We start from the raw sequence: 21,144 nt of genomic DNA on the forward strand, positions 1-21,144 counted from the left end.
ATGAAAACATAATCTACATGTCTAAATTGATACTAAAAATTTTTTGAAGAGGAGAAAACTCCATCCTTCCTTCCTTATGGATAAAATGATAGAATCAGAAATACAGTATTTTATAACCAACACAGAACAGCTGATTGAGGCAAGAATCGTACTACAAGTACTAGACAAAAGTGTGCTGACAAAAGTGGGCTTACAAAATGCCCCCAGATTCGTTACTAATTACAAAGAGAAAATTACAAAGGCTGTCATCTTTGTAGCTGTCACCTTATCCAAGTGATCAGATTCAATTTCATCAATAATGGGAAAAAACTAACATGCTTCCTAATGTAATATAAGAAAAGAACACTCGTGTATTATTCTTACCTGGATCTAAAGGTCTGTAAACAGACAGACCCAAACTGAGCGACTGTCTACAAAATACTTTACAAACATGCTTCAAAAATGTCAATCTCATTAAAGACCATGTAAGACAATGAGCCTTGTTTCACAGGAAATAAACACTGAAATCTGGAGAGACAAAGGTTTATGATTCTGTAACTTACTCTCAAATAGGTCAATAAAAATAGTAATTATACATTTATGTAGGAGATGAAGCAAATGTAGAAAGTGTTAAGAACTGGAGAATCTAGGTAAAGAGTATACAGCTCTTGCCATATTTCCACAGGTTTGAAATTTTCCAAAAAAGTTTTTTAAAATCTGAGAACACATTTCTGGAAAGAAGTTAATATAAGGTAAGCAATTACTATACAGCATATGCTTCCTAAGCATCTATTCTGATAGACACACACATGTATACAACACAATTATAAATACCTTTAATCCTCAACATTTCCTGAAGGAAACAGAAGGACAGTATACATCATTTAAATATTATATCATTTATAATATCATATATCATTTATAACTGAAGCCTACGCAGATAAGTAGTTCACCCTAAAGGCTTATTATCTCACCTTCAGAGAAAAAATTAATTCTTAGGGAAAGAAAGGAAAACAATACACAGATAAGGGTCAGCTCAAAGTGATCACACTGTAGTGTTTTCTTTCTAGTTTTCTTCATTTTTCAGATTTCTACCACAAAGAAAAATAAATTTAAGCTCAAAATATATCAGTTAAGATTTTTAATAAAATAAGTTTACAGTAAGGCACAAATGAAATCTTTCTAGGATTTAATAAACGTAGCCATTTCAAGTGATTAATTGTATTTAGATTCCCAGGTTTCATGATTGCAAAGGCAGGGGCGTATACAAATGGCCAGGCAGTAATTAGCTCCTGGTTTATCTTTGCCTGATTCATTTACAATGGAATATTCGCATGTTTCCTCCAAGGGCGCTGTACCTTCTTGCTGGCCAGGACATCCAGGTCACAGCAGATTCGGGCACGTGTGGAAGAAGGCTGGATGATGTCGTCCACAAACCCTGGGGAAGCACAGGAAAGGAAGCGGATCACCTGCTGCCCACCAACCCCTTACGTGGTGCTCGATGTGGGCGCCACCTTCTGGGGCCAACAGTGTGCACAGGGCCCAGGCCGACACAAGAGCGGCTCGGTCCTGCGAACCTCCCCATGACCCCAGGAGCCCCCTGTTCCTCTGGCGGGTCCCAAACTGGCCCAGAAACATTCAGCAAGAAAAGGAAAATGTGACCCCTCTTCCATCCTGTCAAGATGGAAGTGCACTTTTATTTTTTAAAACTCACTACAATCATTCGTCCCATCCTGTGCATAAGTCCGTCTTGCCACTTTACTTTGCCACTCTTCCCATCAGGAAGTGGACTGTACTTCTTCACCTGGCCTTGTAAATTGCCTTGGCCAGTAGAATGTAGCAAGAGTAACACTGCAACTTCCACACCCAGGCCTCAAGGCACCTTCTCTCCCCTCTCACCCTCTTGCTGCCCTCAGGACACCCTGCAGAGCAGCGTGGACTCACCTCCCAAAGAATAAGCAACCCCGTGAAGGAGAGTCCAGCTGACAGCCAGCACCAGCCATGTAAGTAGGGCCACCACGGACTATCCAGCCCCAGCCAGGCAGCTAGATGACATACTTCCATGACTGATGCCAGCAGAACCACTACCCAGCTCAGCCCAGACCAAATGCTGACACTCAGAACTACGAGGGGAAGATGCAGGGAGGTTATTTTAGACCACTTTGTTTTGAGTAGATTTTTCACAGTACTGGGTAACTGGAACACCACAAAGAGAGATTTAGCCACTTCAGCAATGTTTTCTTGACCTGTTACAAAGTGGCCCATACAGGCCCCTCTGCCCTTAAGTGATGACGGCTCATGGTCCAGCCAGCCCTCACTAGTCTCCAGACTCAACAGGAAGGACAAAGGTAGGCCTTCTGAAGCAAAATAAGCAGCAAGCAATCCAACAACTGAGCCAAGCCGCTCTCCCCACCGCAGACCCACCTCTCACGGCTGCAGGAAAAGGGTTGGCAAACTTCTCGATGTACTCTGCCTGAGCAGCCTCCACGTTCTCGTGCCCTTTGAAGATGATCTCCACAGCACCCTGTCACGAGAGGAGTTGGTGATCGTCCTGGAGGCCCCCGGAGACCAGGGTAGGGCCCCCCTCCTCTCAACACCACTGGGAGTGATTGCAAATGTCTCGGTAAACAACATGTGCTGGAGAGCAGTGGCCACACAGGTGCCTGGAGCGGCCGCCATAACCCCACGGCTGCAACGGATGCTCAGCCACGGCTCCAATGACCGGGTGGCCCAGACCACGGCATCACCTGCCTCCCTAGATTCTGTCCTAACCTCTCCAAGTGCATTTGTCCTTCTCCGAGTCTAAGATATTTGGCCTAGTTTCCACTGTTAAGAGTCAAGGTCCCTGTATCAAGGGAAGCAGAATGCTGTTACACTTTTTCATTATCCTGAGCCCTGAGCACACAACTCAATGGCCAGAGGCAGAGAAACTATAATGCAAATGTAGAAAAATGAGGACTGAGAGAGAAGCCTTCCTGTCAGAACCCCTAAAAGTCAGCTTGGGGAGCTTGGGGCCTGGGAGATACCTGGTTCAACCCCGACAGCTATTTCAAAGCAGGAAAGGAGTGGTGGGTAGACTAAGCAACAGAAGGCACCCTGCCCAGAGTCAGCAGGGTCAGGACTACAGCTCAGCCTCCGGGGGCTGCAGGAGTGGCTCCAGGCCCTCTTGGGAGCTGGGGATGGGGTTGGGGAAACATCCAGTCCTCCAACAACTAGTTCAGCTGACTCAGCCCTTTCCCTTCTACTGAACCCCTGAATCCACTCAAGGTGCCTACTACCTGGGTCTGTGCCTGAAGTGAGAGTGCAGGAGGGGGATTGCCAAGGTCCAGACCCCAACTCCCCAGAGGCCTGGCGACCCCAGGGGCCCAGGCCTTTCCCAACACTTCCCAGCTGTGCAGGGAGAGTGGAGTCCCTGGAGCCAGGAGAAGGGAAAGCTGGAGGGTCTTACCTTTGCTCCCATGACTGCAATCTCTGCCGTGGGCCAGGCGTAGTTGGTGTCACCACAGAGGTGCTTGGAGCTCATGACATCATAGGCACCACCGTAGGCCTAGAACAGTCCCAAATGCTGAATGTTAGCGCCTGAGTCAACCAGATCACGTCCCTATAAGACCCCAGGAAGCCAAGTGAAATGAGGATAAAAAGCAAGACTGGCCCTCCTGGGCTCCTGAAGGCCCAGGGCTGGGAGGCCCGAGAATACCAGGGCGCAGCCACAGGCCTTTCACAGTTCACAGTCATGGTCTGCCGGCCTTTCCCCACTCCCAGATGAGCAGGGACTTCTCTGCTGGGCGTGTCTGCAGGACCATCCACGCCGAGCCATCCTCAAGAACTTGTTAAGGGGAGTGAGGCGTAGACTCCTTCCAGCACTGCTGACCCTCTTGGCCAGACCCCCAACCCCCAGGCCCCGCCGCTGGGGGTGAGCAGGCTCCAGCCTGAGCTCCTCACCTTCCTGGTGATGACCGTCACTTTGGGCACAGTGGCCTCTGCAAACGCGTACAGCAGCTTGGCGCCGTGGCGGATGATGCCCCCATACTCCTGCGCGGTGCCTATGTCACGGGCAAGTTACTGGATCCCCACAGAGTCTCCCCAGGGCCCACCCCCACTCTCAGCTGTGAGGGCTTCCCCTTCCCCACAGGGCCACCCCCAGCCAGCCCTACCCTCCAGACACCCAGAGGATGGCAACGTCACAAATCCTGAGGGAACTGTACAAGAGGACCTCCAAATAAAGCGGGCGTCTCACTGGACAAAACCACCTCTCCTGGCCCACCTCCATCAGTGACTCACCAGGCAGGAAGCCGGGGACATCCACAAAAGTGATGAGGGGAATGTTGAACGAGTCACAGAATCGGACGAAACGAGCCCCTTTCACAGAAGAATTAATGTCCAAGCAGCCTAGAAAGAGAGAGACCAGTCCAAGCCCCACCCAAACTGGGCAACCATTCAGAGCTGGTTTCCACAGGGGTACCAAAGTTTCATCATCAGAGAAACTAAAGGAGAGCTTCATACTCCAGGAAAAACAGGGGAGACAGGAGAATCCCCCTGGCACTGGCCAGAGGACCCAGCAGTGGCTCAGCCCCAGGGGCTGGCACCACACCCCAGCACAGACATCCAGTCTTTGTCTGGTGAACTGAAGGGCAGCTGTCACCTGAGGCACAGCCCACCTCACCCCTGGAGCCGCAGTGGGAGGCCTCATCCAAGGGCTGGTCTTCTAGAGTCTGTGTAGTGGAATTGGATTCTGCCTCCATCAACCACAGCCATGTGTTTGGGGAAATTACTTCCTGAGCCTGAGACTCCCCACCTGAAAAGGAGGGATGTTACTACCCCTATTATGGAGGTGGTGGGTTAGTCGCTAAGTTGTGTCCAACTCTTGCGACTTCATGGACTATAGCTAGCCAGGCTCTGTTCATGGAATTCTCCAGGCAAGAGCCCTGGAGCGGGTTGCCATTTGCTTCTCCAGGGATCGAACCGGGGTCTCCCGCATTGCAGGCAGATTCTTTACCAACTGAGCCAGCAGGGAAGCCCTACCATAGTTTAAAGATTAAAGGAGATGGTATCGGTAAAATGGCACAGAATAGAATAAGAGCTCAATTCCTAGTAAATCCTCTCACCCAGAACAGTCTGCAGAGTGTTCTATGAGGTCAGCATTATCCTGATACCAAAACTTCTTGTTTTGGGTCAAGAAAATGCAGAGCAAAATCCCTCATGAACACAGATGCAGCGAGTCCTGAGATAGTATAAAAACACTGGCAAGTGCAGTTTAACCCAAGAATCCAGAGTTGATCTAATGTGTGAAAAGCAGTGAACTTACTAAAGGAAAAAAACAATACGGTCATCGCAACAGACATAAACATCTGAGAAAATCCAATATTCATAATTAAAAACTAGCACTAAACTATGAGTGCAATGGAACGCCTACTATCTGATAAAGAATGTCCGTAAAAAACTTAAGTACTCCTGGATCAGAAGAATATATAAATCCCCAAACTGAACTATGCCAGTGCTGTCCAAGAGAACCTCCTATGATGATGAAAATGTTCTCTGGCTCTGGTATTTGTTGACATAGTAACCACTAGACACATGTGGCTACTGAACACCTGAGATACGACTAGGGAAAGTGAGAGACTAAGCTCCTAATCGTATTGAATCTTAATTACTTATACTATTTTATTATTTCAGATTTAAAGCTTAATAGCTAGGCTAGCATAGCTGGACAAATTTGCATTTTCAAGCAATTCCTATCAAAATCGTAGGAAATGCCTTTGTAGAAACTGATAAGCAGATTCTAAAATTCATATGGTAATACAAAGAAGATAGACTAGTCAATGGTATTTTTTTAAAACAGCAGTATCAGAAGACTTCCCTAGCTGACCTGAAAACTCACAAAAGCAGGGTTTCTCCACCTTGGCACTACCAACATTTCAGACAGAATAATTCTTTGCTATGGGGGTTTGACTTCTGCATGTAGAATGTTTAGTCACCATCTCTGGGTTAGACACACTAGATGTCAGGAGCCCCCCTCCACCCCTCACTCCCACTGGGACAATCAAAATTGTTTCCAATATAGCCACATGTTCCCAGTACATTGAAACTGTTCCTAGTTGAGAACCACCAAGAACTATAAAGCTTCAGAAATCAAGACAAGATGGCAGAGGCATAAAGGTGGGCAAAACCAGCAACAAAACAGGACAGATGGAGAAGAAATAGACCCAGAGGACTGATTTCAGACCACACACCAAAACAATGTGGAAAGCAAGTCTTCTTAACAAACGGTAATACTGTTTCACTCCATACTCTACACACAAAAATCAACCAAAATGGATCAGAGAGCTTAACATAACCCACGACCACAAAGCTCCGAGAAGGTGACTTGGACTGTCTTCGAAACCTTGCAGTAGGCAAAGATTTCCCAGACAGGACACAAAAAGCTCTAATCAGAAGTCAAACACTGATAAAAAGGATTTTACCACTTTTTAAAAATAATGTGAGTCAAAAGACTTAAATAAATAAACAAGTCATAGACCATGAAAAAAATATTTAAAATACACAAATCTGACAAAGGGTTCACATCAGAATATGTAAAGAACCTTAAAAATTAGCAATAAAAAGACAACTCAAAAAATAACAACAATAGGCAAAGCTTCCCTCTTGCTAAATGCGTTTTCTGAGATGACAGAATGTTCTGTATCTTATTTTGGATGCATTACAGGTTCAGAGTTTCCCCCTGGGTGGGGAGGATCCCTGGAGGAGGGCATGGCAACCCACTCTAGTTTTCTTGCCTGCAGAATCCCATGGAGCCTACGGTCTATAGGGTCACAAAGATATGACTGAAGTGATTTAGCACACATCAATTGTCAACCTGCCAAAACCCACCCAAATGAGCATGTAAAAGCTGTGCATTTTATGGTCTGTAAATTATAACTCAGTGAAAAAAAAATGTTTTAAATCTCCCCTCTTCCCTCTCTATCCAAATCTATGTTAATAAAGAATGTGAATGATGAGTCCTGGGATGAAGACAACTCTAAGAAACCACAAGATGGAAAAGAGGTCAGAATAAAAATCAAAAGGAAGAAAAATATGAGCAATGACAACCAAAACAAGATAAAATCACTGGGGAATTGAAAATAGTCAGAAATGGAAAACCTGTGACCCTGAGCCAAGAGTGGGCCCTAGGTCCAAGAGCTTGGCTTCCTCACCATAGTCCAAGCCTGTCAGAGCATCTGGCACCCAGGGAGTCCAATGAGCCCTGGCTAATTCTACAAGGAAGAAACAAGAACCGGTGCCAAGGGGGAGGAGAGAAAGGGGAGAGGAGTGCGAGCTTGGGATTAGCAGATGCAAACCAGTATACAAAAAATGGATAAACAAGAAGGTCCTACTATATAGCATGGGGAACTATATTCAATACCCCATGGTTTATCATGAATATGAAAAAGTATATATACATTAATATATGTATAACTGAATCACTTTTTTTGTACAGCGGAAGTTAACACAACATTGTAAATCAACTACATCAATGAAAAAGGAACATAAATGAGAGCCATGACAGAGGCCTCCTCTGTGAGCCTCTGACACTTTAGGACTCACCATAAATATCACAAAGAAAATTACAAAGTCAGAAGGAGGGAAGCTGAAGAACCACAATGGAACCAAGTATTCAGACCCCAATCAGGGCTCAGGAAGGCCCTGGGATAGAAGTCTAGGTATTTGAAGATAAAGTTTCCAGAATAAGCCAAGCAGTTTCTTCAAAAGTGAGCCTGTGAGAGTGTGCCTGTACCGGAGGGTACCAGAACCTGCAGACATGCTCTTGGGACAAGAAATCTCTTTGTGCAGACACAGGAAATCATGTGAAGCCCACGCCAGGGACAGACACAGTGAGGAGGAGGAACTCGAGAATATGTGAACAGATGAGAACTTACCACAGAAACAAAATGCACATTCAGCATGTGTAAACACAATTTCTAAACACAAAACGGTGGGACAGACAGCACCTAGCTCCTATCCTCAAAGAGAAGCAGCAAAAAACAAGCAGAAACAGTCAGAACTAACTTTGTCAAAATTCTGAAACAGGCAAGTTAACTAAGCAAAAGCTGAAATGGGAAAAAAGGCAATTTAGAAACTGCAGAAAAGCTTTGTGGCATTTTGAATTACACTTGCCCCACATTCTCCCTGGTTCTAGAGGAAGGAAAGACGACCTCAGACACAAACCACCATGTAAGTCTGTTCTACCTTGTGTGAGGGTGCCCTGAAAGATGACGCAAGCCTTTCATCTCTGTACCTAACTCAGAACTCACCCAGACCACAAAAGGAGCAGCCAACGCTCACTGTGAGAAAAAAGAACCGCCGACAGTCATCTGGGGCAAGAGATTACAGTTGATATCATCTAAGGCCAGGGAGGAAAAAAAACAGGCAGAGTGGGGGTTTGGCGGGGGTGGGGCAGAATTTGGACATTCAAGAGCAACTGTATATACAAGGAACTTCAGAAAGAGGCAGATATGCCTAGGGCGAGATGTATGCTCGGAAAAGATCTGAGAAGGGAAATTAGAAAGTACCTTGAATAGATCAGTGAAACAAAACAGAGAGCCCAGAAATAAACCCACAGAGCTAAGGGCAATTAATCTTCGACAAAGAAGGCAATAGTGTACAATGGGAAAAAACAGTCTTTCAGCAAGTGGTGTTAAGAAAGTTGGGCAGCAACATGTAAACCACCCTCTGAGCATACTCAAAAAGAAATTCAAAATGGCCGAAAAACTTAAATGTAAGACAAGACACCATAAAACTCCAAGAACAGTACACTGGCAAAACATTCTGACATAAATCGTACCAATGTTTTCATAAGTCAGTCTCTCATAGCAACAGAAATAAAAGCAAAAATAAACATATGAGATCAACCAAGCATATAAGCTTTCAAACAGCAAAGAAATCCATAAACAAAATGAAAAAGAGAAACTTCCAACTGAGAGAAGATATTTGCAAATGATGCAACCAGCAAAGGCTTAATTTCCAAAATATATAAACAGCTTCTACAATTCAATAACAAAAAAGCAAATAACCAACCAAAAAATGGTCAGAAGGCCTAAACAGACATTTCTCCAAAGAAGACACACTGATGGCCAACAGACACATGAAAATATGCTCATCACTGCTAATTATTAAATAAATGTAAATCAAAACTACAATGAGGTACCACCTCACACCAGTCAGAATGACCACATTAAAAAGCCTAGAAATAATAAACGCTGGAGAGAGAGCAGAAAAAAGAGAATCTTCTTACACTGTTGGTGGGAATGTAAATGAGTGCAGTTCAATGCAAAACATTATGGAGGTTCCTCAAAAAACTAAAAATAGAGGTGGAGTATGACACAGCAATCTCACTCCTAGGCATATACCCAGAGAAACTATACTTCGAAAAGACGCCTGCATCCCTATTGTTCATAACAGCACTATCTACAACAGCCAAGACACGGAAAGAACCTACATGTCCAGTGACAGAATGATGTGTGTGGTGTATACACACACACAATGAAATATTACTCAGCCATTAAAAAGAATGAAATAATTCCATGTGCAGCAACATGGATAGACTAAGGGATTTTCACATTAAGTGAAGTAACTCAGAAACAGAAAGATAAATACCATATATCACTTCTATGTGGAATACAGAATACGACACAGATGAACACATGCACGAAACAGAAACAGACAGAGGACAAACATACTTATGGTGGCCAAGGGAGAGGGTGTACGGGGAAGTCAAATTAGGAGTGCGGTTATGAGCAGGTGTAATCTATTCTATAGACAGTGGATAAACAACAAGGTCCTACTGTATAGCACAGGGGAAAATATTCAACACCCTGTGATAAATGAGAATGCAACTGACTATGCAGTATAGCAGAAATTAACACAAAACTGTAAATCAACTGCAGTTCAGTTCAGTCACTCAGTCGTGTCCAACTCTTTGCGACCCCATGAACTGCAGCACGCCAGGCCTCCCTGTCCATCACCAACTCCCGGAGTTCACCCAAACTCATGTCCATTGAGTCGGTGATACCATCTAACTATACTTGAATAAAATTTTTCTAAAAAAGAAAATACCTTGAGATGAATGAAAATGAAAAGGAAATCATAACATTACAAAACAAAAGACCTGAGAGGATCTTAAGCTTTAACCTTGGGCTGACCCCTAAGCTCTGTTTAGCCAAGTGTTGAAAGAAAGCCTCAATACAGAGCCAAATTGCAAAGATTAAGAGAGATGTTTTCTTATCTATTTTGGCACCTCAGTCAAAAATAGTAGTTGGATACTAGCTATGGAAGAGAACAAGGAATACAGCCTCTGCAAAAACAGTTAGGAAAAGTCACTAGACAAATGGACTACTACAGCATTCAACAATCAAAAAACAACAAACTCTGGAAAAGGGGGAGAATATGATTCCAGAGTTTAACACATTATAATATTCAAGTGTTCCGTTTTCAACAATAAAAAAAAAAAGCATACAGAGAAACAGGAAAGTAAAACCATTCAAATGAACCAAATAAATATAAACAATCATCCTTAAGGAAGCCCAGACAATAAATTTACTAAACAAAGATTTTAAAACAACTGTTTTAAATATGCTCACGGAGGTAAAGAAAAACATGAAGAAATAAACAACAAACAAACAGAAAACAGGAAAAAAATGCATGGGCAAAATGAGAATATCGATGGAGAAACAAATTATAAAAAGGAACCAAACAAATTCTATTACTAAAAAGTACAATAACGGAAACGAAAATATCGCTACAGGGGTTCAACAGAACTGAGGAGACGGGAAGAAGGATGAGGAATCCTGAAAATAACAAAACTTAAATTATCCAATCAAAGGAACAAAAAGAAAAGAAAAACTGAAGTGATTAGAGACTAACGGACTATGAATATCATGAAGTAAACCAATATATACAGCAAGTCAGGACCATAAGAAGGAGAGAGGAGAAACGGGTAGAGACATTGTTTGAAGAAATAATATCCAAAAAATTTCTCGAATTTGGCACAAGATGTGAAGAAGCAAAACCAAGAAACTGTAAGCCTAAGTAGAATAAACTCACACATATCCACACTGAGACACATTATAGTCAAACTATTTAAAGAAAAAGAATCCTGCAAGTAGCAAAAGTAAGTGATTAATCACATACAAAGAATCGTCAATAAGATTACAAATTGATTTCTCAGCAGAAACCATGGAGGCCAGAAGACAATGGGATACATATCTAAAGTGCTGAGAGTTCTATTTTTTTATTTATTTTTTTATTAAAGGATAATTACTTTACAGAATTGTGTTGTTTTCTGTCAAACCTCAACATGAATCAGCCATAGGTATACCTATGTCCCCTCCCTCTTGAACCTCCCTCCCATCTCCCTCCCCATCCCACCCCTCTAGGTTGATACAGGTCCCTGTTTGAGTTTGCTGAAACATAACAGCAAATTCCCACTGGCTGTCTATTTTACACGTGGTAATGTAATTTTCCATGTTACTCTCTCCACACATCTCACACTCTCCTCCCCTCTCCCCATGTCCATAAGTCTACTCTCTGTGTCTGTTTCTGCACCGCTGCCCTGTAGATAAGTTCTTCAGTACCATTTTCCTAGATTCCGTATATATGCGTTAGAATATGACATTTACCTTTCTCTTTCTGACTCACTTCACTTTGTATAATAGGTTCTAGGTTCATCCACCTCATCAGAACTGACTCAAATGCTTTCCTTTTTATGGCTGAGTAATATTCCATCGTGTATATGTACTACAACTCCTTTATCCATTCATCTGTCAATGGACATCTAGGTTGCTTCCATGTTCTAGCTATTGTAAATACTGCTGCAATGAACAGTGGGATACATGTGCCTTTTTCAATTTTGGTTTCCTCAGGGTAGATGCCTAGGGGTGGGATTGCTGGGTCATATGGTGGTTTTATTCCTAGTTTCTTAAGGAATCTCCATACCGTCTTCCATAATGGCTGTATCCATTTACATTCCTACCAACAGTGCAAGAGTGTTCCCTTTTCTCCACACCGTCTCCAGCACTTATTGTTTGTAGACTTTTTGATGATGGCCATTCTGACCAGTGTGAGGCGATATCCCATTATAGTTTTGATTTGCATTTCTCTACTAATGAGCGATGCTGAGCATCTCTTCATGTGTTTGTTAGCCATCAGTATGTCTTCTTAGGAGAAATTTCTATTTAGGTCTTTTTCCCACTTTTTGATTGGGTTGTTTGCTTTTCTGGCACTGAGTTCTATGAGCTGCATGTATATTTTGGAAATTCATCCTTTGTCATTGTTTCATTCACTATTATTTTCTCCCATTCTGAAGGCTGTCTTTTCACCAGGCTTAGTTCCCTCTGCTGTGCAAAAGCTTTTAAGTTTAATCAGGTCCCACCTGCTTACTTTTGTTTTTATTTCCATTACTCTAGGAGGTGGGTCATAGAGGATATTGCTTTGATTTATGTCATCATGTGTTCTGCCTATGTTTTCCTCTAAGAGTTTTATAATTTCTGGTCTTACCTTTAGGTCTTTAATCCATTTTGAGTTTTTCTTTGTGTATGGTGTTAGGAAGTGTTCTAATTTCATTCTTTTACACATAGCTGTCCAGTTTTCCCAGCACCATTTATTGAAGAGGCTGTCTTTTCTCCATTGTATATTCTTGCCTTCTTTGTCAAAAATAAGGTACCCATAGGTGCATGGGTTTATTTCTGGGCTTTCTATCTTGTTCCATTGGTCTATATTTCTGTATTTGTGCTAGTAGCATACTGTCTTGATGACTGTAGCTTTCTAGTATAATCTGAAGTCAGGAAGGTTGATTCCTCCAGCTTCATTCTTCTTTCTCAAGACTGCCTTGGCTATTCAGGGGCTTTTGTGTTTCCATATGAATTGTGACATTTTTTGTTCTAGTTCTGTGAAAAATGCCATTGGTGATTTGATAGGGATTACATTGAATCTGTAGATTGCCTTTGGTAGTATAGCCAGTTTCACAATATTGATTCTTCCTACCCAGGAACATGGAATATCTCCCCATCTGTTTATGTCGTCTTTGATTTCTTCCTTCAGTGTCTTTCAATTTTCTGTGGACAGTTCTTTTGTCTCCTTAGGTAAGTTTATTCCTAGATATTTAATTCTTTTTGTTAAGGATTGATTCCTTAATTTCTCATTCTGATTTTTCATTGTTAGTATATAGAAATGAAAATGATTTCTGTGTATTGATTTTGTATCCTGCATTTTGCTAAATTCACTGATTAGCTCTAGTAACTTTCTGATACTATCTTTAGGGTTTTCTATGTACAGTATCATGTCATCTGCATACCATGAGCACGTTATTTCTTCTTTTCCCATCTGGATTCCTTTTACTTCTTTTTTTTCTCTGATTGCTGTGGCCAAGACTTCCAGAACTATGTTGAATAACAGTAGTGAAAGTGGACACCCTTGTCTTGTTCTGTTCTTAAGGGGACTGCTTTCAGTTGTTCACCACTGAGAATAATGTTTGCTGCAGGTTTCTCATATTTGGCCTCTACTATGTTGAGGTAAGTTCCTTCTATGCCCATTTTTTGAAGAGTTTTAATCATAAATGGGTGCTGAATTTTGTCAAAGACTTTTCTCCATCTATTGAGATTATCATATGGTTTTTATCTCTCAATTTGTTAATATGGCATATCAATTTGATCGATTGGCATATATTGAAGAATCTTTACATTCCCGGAATAAACCCAACTTGATCATGGTCTATGAGCTTTTCAATGTGTTGCTGAATTCTGTTTGCTAAAATTCTGTTGAGGATTTCTGCATCTATGTTCTTCAGTGATATTGGCCTGTAGCTTTCTTTTTTGGCTTGTCTTTGTTTTTGGTATCATGGTAATGATGGCCTCATAGAGTGAGTTTGGAAGTGTTCCTTCCTCTGCGATTTTTTGAAAGATTTTGGAAGGATAGGCATTAGCTCTTATCTAAATGTTCTACAGAATTCTCCTGTGAAGGAAGCCATCTGGTCCTGGGCTTTTGTTTTAGGGGAGATTTTTGGTCACAGCTTCAATTTCAGTGCTTGTAACTGGGTTGTTCATAATTTCTATTTCTTCCTGGTTCAGTCTCAGAGAATTGAACTTTTCTAAGAATCTGTCCATTTCTTCCAGATTATCCATTTTATTCCCATATAGTTGTTCATAATAGTCTCTTATAATCCTTTGTATTTCTGCATTGTCTGTTGGAACCTCTCCTTTTTCTAATTCTGTTGATTTGATTCTTCTCTCTTTTTTTCTTCATGAATCTGGCTAAAGGTTTGTCACTTTTATTTATCTTCTCAAAGAATGAGCTTTTAGTTTTATTAATCTTTACTATTGTTTCTTTTTCATTTATTTCTGCTAGGATCTTTATGATTTCTTTCCTTCTACTAATTTTGAGGGGTTTTTTGTTCTTCTTTTTCCAGTTGTTTTAGGTGTAAAGTTCGGTTGTCTATTCAACGTTTTTCTTGTTTCTTGAGGTAGGACTGTATTGCTATAAACTTCTCTCTTAGAACTGCTTTTGGTACATCCCGTAGGTTTTGAGTTGTCATGTTTTCATTGTTATTTGTTTCTAGAAACTTTTTGATTTCCCTTTTGATTTCTTCAGTAACCTGTTGATTATTTACAAACGTGTTGCTTAATCTCTCCAGGTGCTTGTATTTCTTACAGTTTTTCTCTTGTAATTGATATCTAGTCTCATAGCATTATGGTCGGAGAAGATGCTTGATACCATTTCAATTTTCTTAAATTTACTGAGGTTTGATTTGTGATTCAAGATGTGGTCCATCCTGGAGAATGTTCCATGTGCATTTGAGAAGAAGGTGTATTCTTCTGCATTTGGATGGAATGTCCTGCAGATATCCATCTCATCTAATGTATCATTTAAGACTTGTATTTCCTTATTAATTTTCTGTTTTGATGATCTGTCCATTGGTGTGAGTAGGGTGTTAAAGTCTCCTACTATTATTGTGTTACTGTCCATTTCTCCTTTTATGTCTGTTAGTGTTTGTCTTATGTATTGAGGTGCTCCTGTGTTGGGTGCATAAATATTTATAATTGTTATGTCTTCCTCTTGGATTGATCCCTTGATCATAATGTAGTTCATAATGTAGTGTCCTTTCTTATCTCTTGTAATATTCTTTACTTTAAGGTCTATTTGTCAGATATGAAGACTGCTACTTCAGCAGGAGATCCAACCAGTCCATTCTAAAGGAGATCAATCCTAGGTGTTCATTGGAAGGAATGATACTAAAGCTGAAACTCCAGTACTTTGGCCACCTCATGTGAAGAGTTGACTCATTGGAAAAGACTCTGATGCTGGGAGGGATTGGGGGCAGGAGGAGAAGGGGACAACACAAGATGAGATGGCTCGATGGCATCACCGACTCAATGGACGTGAGTCTGAGTGAACTCCGGGAGTTGGTGATGGATAGGAGACCTGGCATGCTGCGATTCATGGGGACGCAAAGAGTGGGACATCACTGAGCAACTGAACTGAACTGACTCCAGCTTTCTTTTCCTTCCTATTGGCATGGACTATATTTTTCCATCCTCTCACTTTCAGTCTGTATGTGTCTTTAGGTCTGAAGTGGGTTTCTTGTAGACAGCATATATATGGGTCTTGTTTTTGTATCCATTTAGCCAGTCTGTGTCTTTTGGTTGGAGCATTTAATCCATTTACATTTAAAGTAACTACTGATATATATGTTCCTATTGCCATTTCTTAATTATTTGGGGTTGATTTTTGTAGATTTTTTTTCTTCTCTTGTATTTCTTGGCTATGTAAGTCCCTTTAACATGTGTCGTAAAGCTGGTTTGGTCATACTGAATTCTCTTAATTTTTGCTTGTCTAAAAAGCTTTTGATTTCTCCATCAATTTTGAATGAGACCCTTGCAGGGTACAATAATCTTGGTTGTAGATTTTTTCCTTTCAGTACTTTAAATATATGCTGCCACTCCATTCTGACCTGCAGAATTTCTGCTGAAAGAGCTGTTTAGTGTATGGGGTTTCCCTTGTGTGTTACTTGCTGCTTCTCCCTTGCTGCTTTTAATATTCTTTCTTTGTGTTTAGTCTTTGTTAGCTTGATTACTATGTGTCTTGGCATGTTTTTCCTTGGGTTTATCCTGTATGGGACTCTTTGCACCTCTTGGACTTGATTAACTATTGCCTTTTCCTTGTTGGGGAAATTTTCAATGATAATGTCTTCAAAAATTTTCCCATACCCTTTCTTTTTCTCTTCTTCTTCTGGGACCCCTATAATTTGAATGTTGGTGTGTCTGATATTGTCCCAAAGGTCTCTGATACAATCCTCAGTTCTTTTCATTTTTTTTTTAATTTATTCTGCTGTACAGAAGTTATTTCCACCATTTTATCTTCCAGCTCACTGATTTGTTCTTCTACTTCAGATATTCTGCTATTGATTTATTCTAAAGTGTTTTTAATTTCAGTAATTGTGTTGTCTGCCTCTGTATATTTATTCTTTAATTCTTCTAGGTCTTTGTTAATTGATTCTTGCATTTTCTCTATTTGTTTTTCAAGGTTTTTAATCATCTTTATTATTCTGAATTCTTTTTCAGGTGGTTTGCCTATTTCCTCTTCATTTATTTGGACTTCTGCATTTCTAGTTTGTTCCTTCATTTGTGTAGTATTCCTCTGCCTTTTCATTATTCTTTTTTTAACTTATTGTGTTTGAGGTTTCCTTTTCCCAGGCTTCAAGGTTGAATTCTTTCTTCCTTTTGGTTTCTGCCCTCCTAAGTTTGGACCAGTGGTTTGTGTAAGCTTTGTATAGGTGGGATTTGTGCTGAGTTTTTATTTGTTTGTTTGTTTTTCCTCTGATGGGCAAAGCTGAGTGATATTTTTATTTTGTTTGTTGTTTAGATGAGGCATCCTGCACAGGGGGCTACTGGTTGTTGGGTGATGCTGGGTCTTGTATTCAAGTGGTTTCCTTTGAGTGAGTCACACTATTTGATACTCCCTAGGGTTAGTTCTCTGGTAGTCCATGGTCTTGGAGTCAATGCTTCCACTCTAAAGACTCAGGGCTTGATCTTGTGCTGGAGGCTGAAAGTCTGTGATCAAGGTACCTGGTGTGGTCAGGTGAAGAAACTCTTCCAAGCCACAGACCCATCAAAGGATTCTCCCCTCTCTGAAGCCAGGTCCTGGAGGGATACCCCAGTGTGTGCAGCAGACAGACTGCTAGGCAGAATGTGGTGGCAGTCTTTGCTCCCCCATTTTTTTTTAATGGTAATTTTATTTTTTAGTTTTTGAGAACCCTCCATACTGTTCTGCATACTGGCTGTACCAATATACATTCCCACTAATAGTATACAAGGGCTCCTTTTTCTACACATCTTTGCCAACATTTATTTGTGTTAATTTTGATGATAGCTATTCTGACAGGGAAATAGATGGGGAAACAGTGGAAACAGTGTCAGATTTTATTTTTCTGGGCTCCAAAATCACTGCAGATGGTAACTGCAGCCAGGAAATTAAAAGACGCTTACTCCTTGGAAGGAAAGTTATGACCAACCTAGATAGTCTCTGCATATTCAAAAGCAGAGGCATTACTTTGCCAACAAAGGTCCGTCTAGTCAAGGCTATGGTTTTTCCAGTGGTCATGTATGGATGCGAGAGTTGGACTGTGAAGAAAGCTGAGCACCGAAGAATTGATGCTTTTGAACTGTGGTGTTGGAGAAGACTCTTGAGAGTCCCTTGGACTGCAAGGAGATCCAACCAGTCCATTCTGAAGGAGATTAGCCCTGGGATTTCTTTGGAAGGAATGATGCTAAAGCTGAAACTCCAGTACTTTGGCCACCTCATGCGAAGAGTTGACTCATTGGAAAAGACTCTGATGCTGGGAGGGACTGGGGGCAGGAGGAGAAGGGGACGACAGAGGATGAGATGGCTGGATGGCATCACTGACTCGATGGACGTGAGTCTGAGTGAACTCCGGGAGTTGGTGATGGACAGGGAGGCCTGGTGTGCTGTAATTCATGGGGTCGCAAAGAGTTGGACACGACTGAGCGATTGAACTGAACTGACTGATTCTGACAGGTGTGAGGTGATATTTCATTGGGGGTTTGATTTTTCATTTCCCTGACAATTAGCGAGGTTGAGGATCTTTTCATGTGCATGTTTGCCATCTGCATTTCTTCTCTGGAAAAATGTCTATTCAGTGCTTCTGCTCTAGTAATTTCCACTCCTGGGTATGTATCCAAAAAAAAAAAAAAACCACCACTAATTCAAAAAGATACATGCACTCCAATGTTCACAGCAGCATTATTTATAATTGCCAAGATATGTAAGCAACCTAAGTGTCAATCAACAGATGAACAGATAGAGAAAAATGGTATATATGTATAATGGGCTTCCCTGGTGGCTCATACAGTAAAGAATCTGCCTGCAATGTGGGAGACCCAGGTTCCTGCTTGGGTCAGGAAGATCACCTGGAAATGGGAATGACTACTCCTGCAGTATTCTTGCCTAGAGAATAACATGGACAGAGGAGCCTGCTCAGCTATGGTCCACTGGGTCACAAAGAGTCAGACATGACTGAGTGGCTAACACTCATACATATAATGGAATACTACTCAGACATACAAAGAATGAAATTTTGCCATTTGTGGCAACATGGATGGACTTGGAGGGCATTATACTAAGCGAAATAAGCCAGAGAAAGACAAATACTGTATGATATCACTTACATATGGAATCTAAAAAACATAAAAAACTAGTGTATACAACCAAAAAGAATCAGACACGGATGTAGACAACAAACTAGTGGCTGTCAATGGGGAGAAATAAGACAGGAGGAGCAATATCGGGGTAAGAGAGTGAGAGGCACAAGGTATAAAGTAAGCTACAGGGTATATTACATAACATAGTGAATACAGTCAATATTTTATAACTATAAATATATGTACAACTATAAATATTTTTTAATTATAACCTTCAAAAATTGTGAATTACTATATTGTACACTGTAACATATTATACAAAATATATACAAAATATATACTTCAATTAAAAATGTAAGAAACAAAGTGCTGAAAAAGTAAAAGCTCAACCAAGAAGTCTATACTTGGCAAGCTGTCCTTCAAAAATGAGGGACAAATTAAGACATTTCTAGATAAACAAGCTGAAGAGTGTGTTACCACTATGCCTGCCCTACAAGAAATGGTAAAGCAAGCCCACCAGGTTGAAATAAAAAGATAGTGGATGGTATCACAAAACCATATAAAGAAATCAAGATCTCCAGTAAAGATAACTACATAGGGAAATATGAAAGTCATTATTACTGTATTTCTGGTTATTATTTCTGGCATTATTACTGTAATACCACTTTTTATTTCTTACATGATTTAAAAAACAAATTCAGGGAATGCCCTGGCAGTCCAGTGGTTACAACTCCACACTTTCATTGCCAGGGCCTGTGTTCAACCCCTGGTCAGGGAACCTAAGATTGTGTAAGTCATGTGGTGTAGTCAAAAAACAAAACAGCAACAACAAAAAACGCACTCCAAAAAGGTTCATTGGTGGAGAATTCTAAAAAACCTTTAAAAATGAAATTGCACCAGTTTTCTATGATCTCTTCTAGAAGATACAATCAGACAGTATATTTCATAACTCATTCTATGAGGCCATCATCACCCTAATACTGAAACAACATTACAAGAAAACTACAGACCAGTGTCTCTCACAAACATAAATGCAAGAATTCTCAACAAAATATTTAACAAATCAAACTCAGTAACAGACAAAAATAATTATAGACTACTTCCAGGTGAGATTTATCCCAGGTATGTGAGGCTGATTCAACATCTGAAAAATAGACTTCCCTGGTGGTCCAATGGCTAAGACTCCAGGCTCCCAATCCAGGGGGACTAGGTTTGATTCCTGGTCAGGGAACTAGATCCCACATGCTACAACTAAGAGTTCACATATTGCAACTAAGAGTTCTTATGCCGCAACTGAAGATCCCTCATGCTACAACAAAGATCAAAGACCACGTGTACCACAACTAAGACCCAGCACAGCCAATTAAATAATTTATCTGGAAAACAATTCACATATCCCACTACATCAACATCTAAAGAAAAACTACATGAACATATCAATAGATGAAGAAAGGCATTCACAAAACCCAGCATCTCATGATTAAAAACTCCCAACAAAAGGGGAAATATTCTTAACTTAATAAAGAACATCCACAAAAACCCAGAGCCAACATCATATGTAATGATGAAAACCTAGAAATTTTTCCACTAAGATCAGGTATAAAGGCAAGAATGTGCCCTCTCACCACTCCTTGTAAAAACTGTACTGGAAGTCCTAGCAAATACAATAAACCAAGAAAAGAAAATATACAGAAGCCACACAGACTGGGAAGGAAGGAATCTAACTTTGTTTACAGATGACACCATTGTCTATGTAGAAAATCCTATAGAACAAAAATACTGCTGAAACTAATAATTACAGCAAAGTTGTGGGATCCAAAGTGAATTTACTAAAGTAAATCACTTTTCTATATACCAGCAATGAATTTGAAACTATCAGTAACAACACAACACCATTTACATTAGCACACACCCCTCTGCCAGAAATAAATATATAGGCATAAATCTAACAAAACAAATACAAGATCTATATGAGGAAGATTACAAAACTCTTATGTAGAGTTTACAAAGATTACAAAACTCAAAAAGCTAAATAAGTGAAGAGATATTCCATGTTCATGGATAGAAAGACTCAATATCATCAAGAGGTATGGTACTGGTGAAATAAATGAGGTATGGTATTGGTGAAATAAATCAATGGAACAAAATAGAGTCCAGAACAGACTTACATAAATATAATAAAGTAATTTTTGACAAAGGATCAAAGGTAATAAAATGGAAGAAAGACAGTCTTTTTAACAAATGATGCTGAAACAACCAGACATCCCTATCCAAAAAAACTGATGTAGACCCAAACCTTATACCTTTCATAAAAAATTAACTCAAAATGGATTCACAGACCTAAACGTAAAACACAAAACTATAAAACTCCTAGAAGACAACATGGGAGAATACTTAGGTGACCCTGGGTATGGCAGTTAACTTTTTAGATACTCTACTTTCAAAGGCATGATCCATGAAAGAAATAATTGGTATGCAGGAC

At 40.6% G+C, this 21,144-nt stretch overlaps 1 protein-coding gene across 2 annotated transcripts in view; it reads right to left on the bottom strand.

Moving 5' to 3' along the window:
* Positions 1-795: 795 nt before the first annotated feature.
* The window catches only part of PCCB (propionyl-CoA carboxylase subunit beta), a 95,240-nt gene continuing 74,891 nt past the window's right edge, over positions 796-21,144 (bottom strand). The window contains 5 exon segments of one of the 2 annotated variants that reach the window (NM_001038548.2): positions 796-1,417; positions 2,404-2,503; positions 3,428-3,526; positions 3,922-4,022; positions 4,261-4,368. In NM_001038548.2, the coding sequence (NP_001033637.1) occupies positions 1,296-1,417; positions 2,404-2,503; positions 3,428-3,526; positions 3,922-4,022; positions 4,261-4,368 (530 nt within the window). In that variant the 3' untranslated portion in view covers positions 796-1,295. 2 annotated transcript variants of the gene reach the window in all.

Source organism: Bos taurus, chromosome 1 (assembly GCF_002263795.3).
Source record: "Bos taurus isolate L1 Dominette 01449 registration number 42190680 breed Hereford chromosome 1, ARS-UCD2.0, whole genome shotgun sequence".
Taxonomy (NCBI): Eukaryota; Metazoa; Chordata; class Mammalia; order Artiodactyla; family Bovidae; genus Bos; species Bos taurus.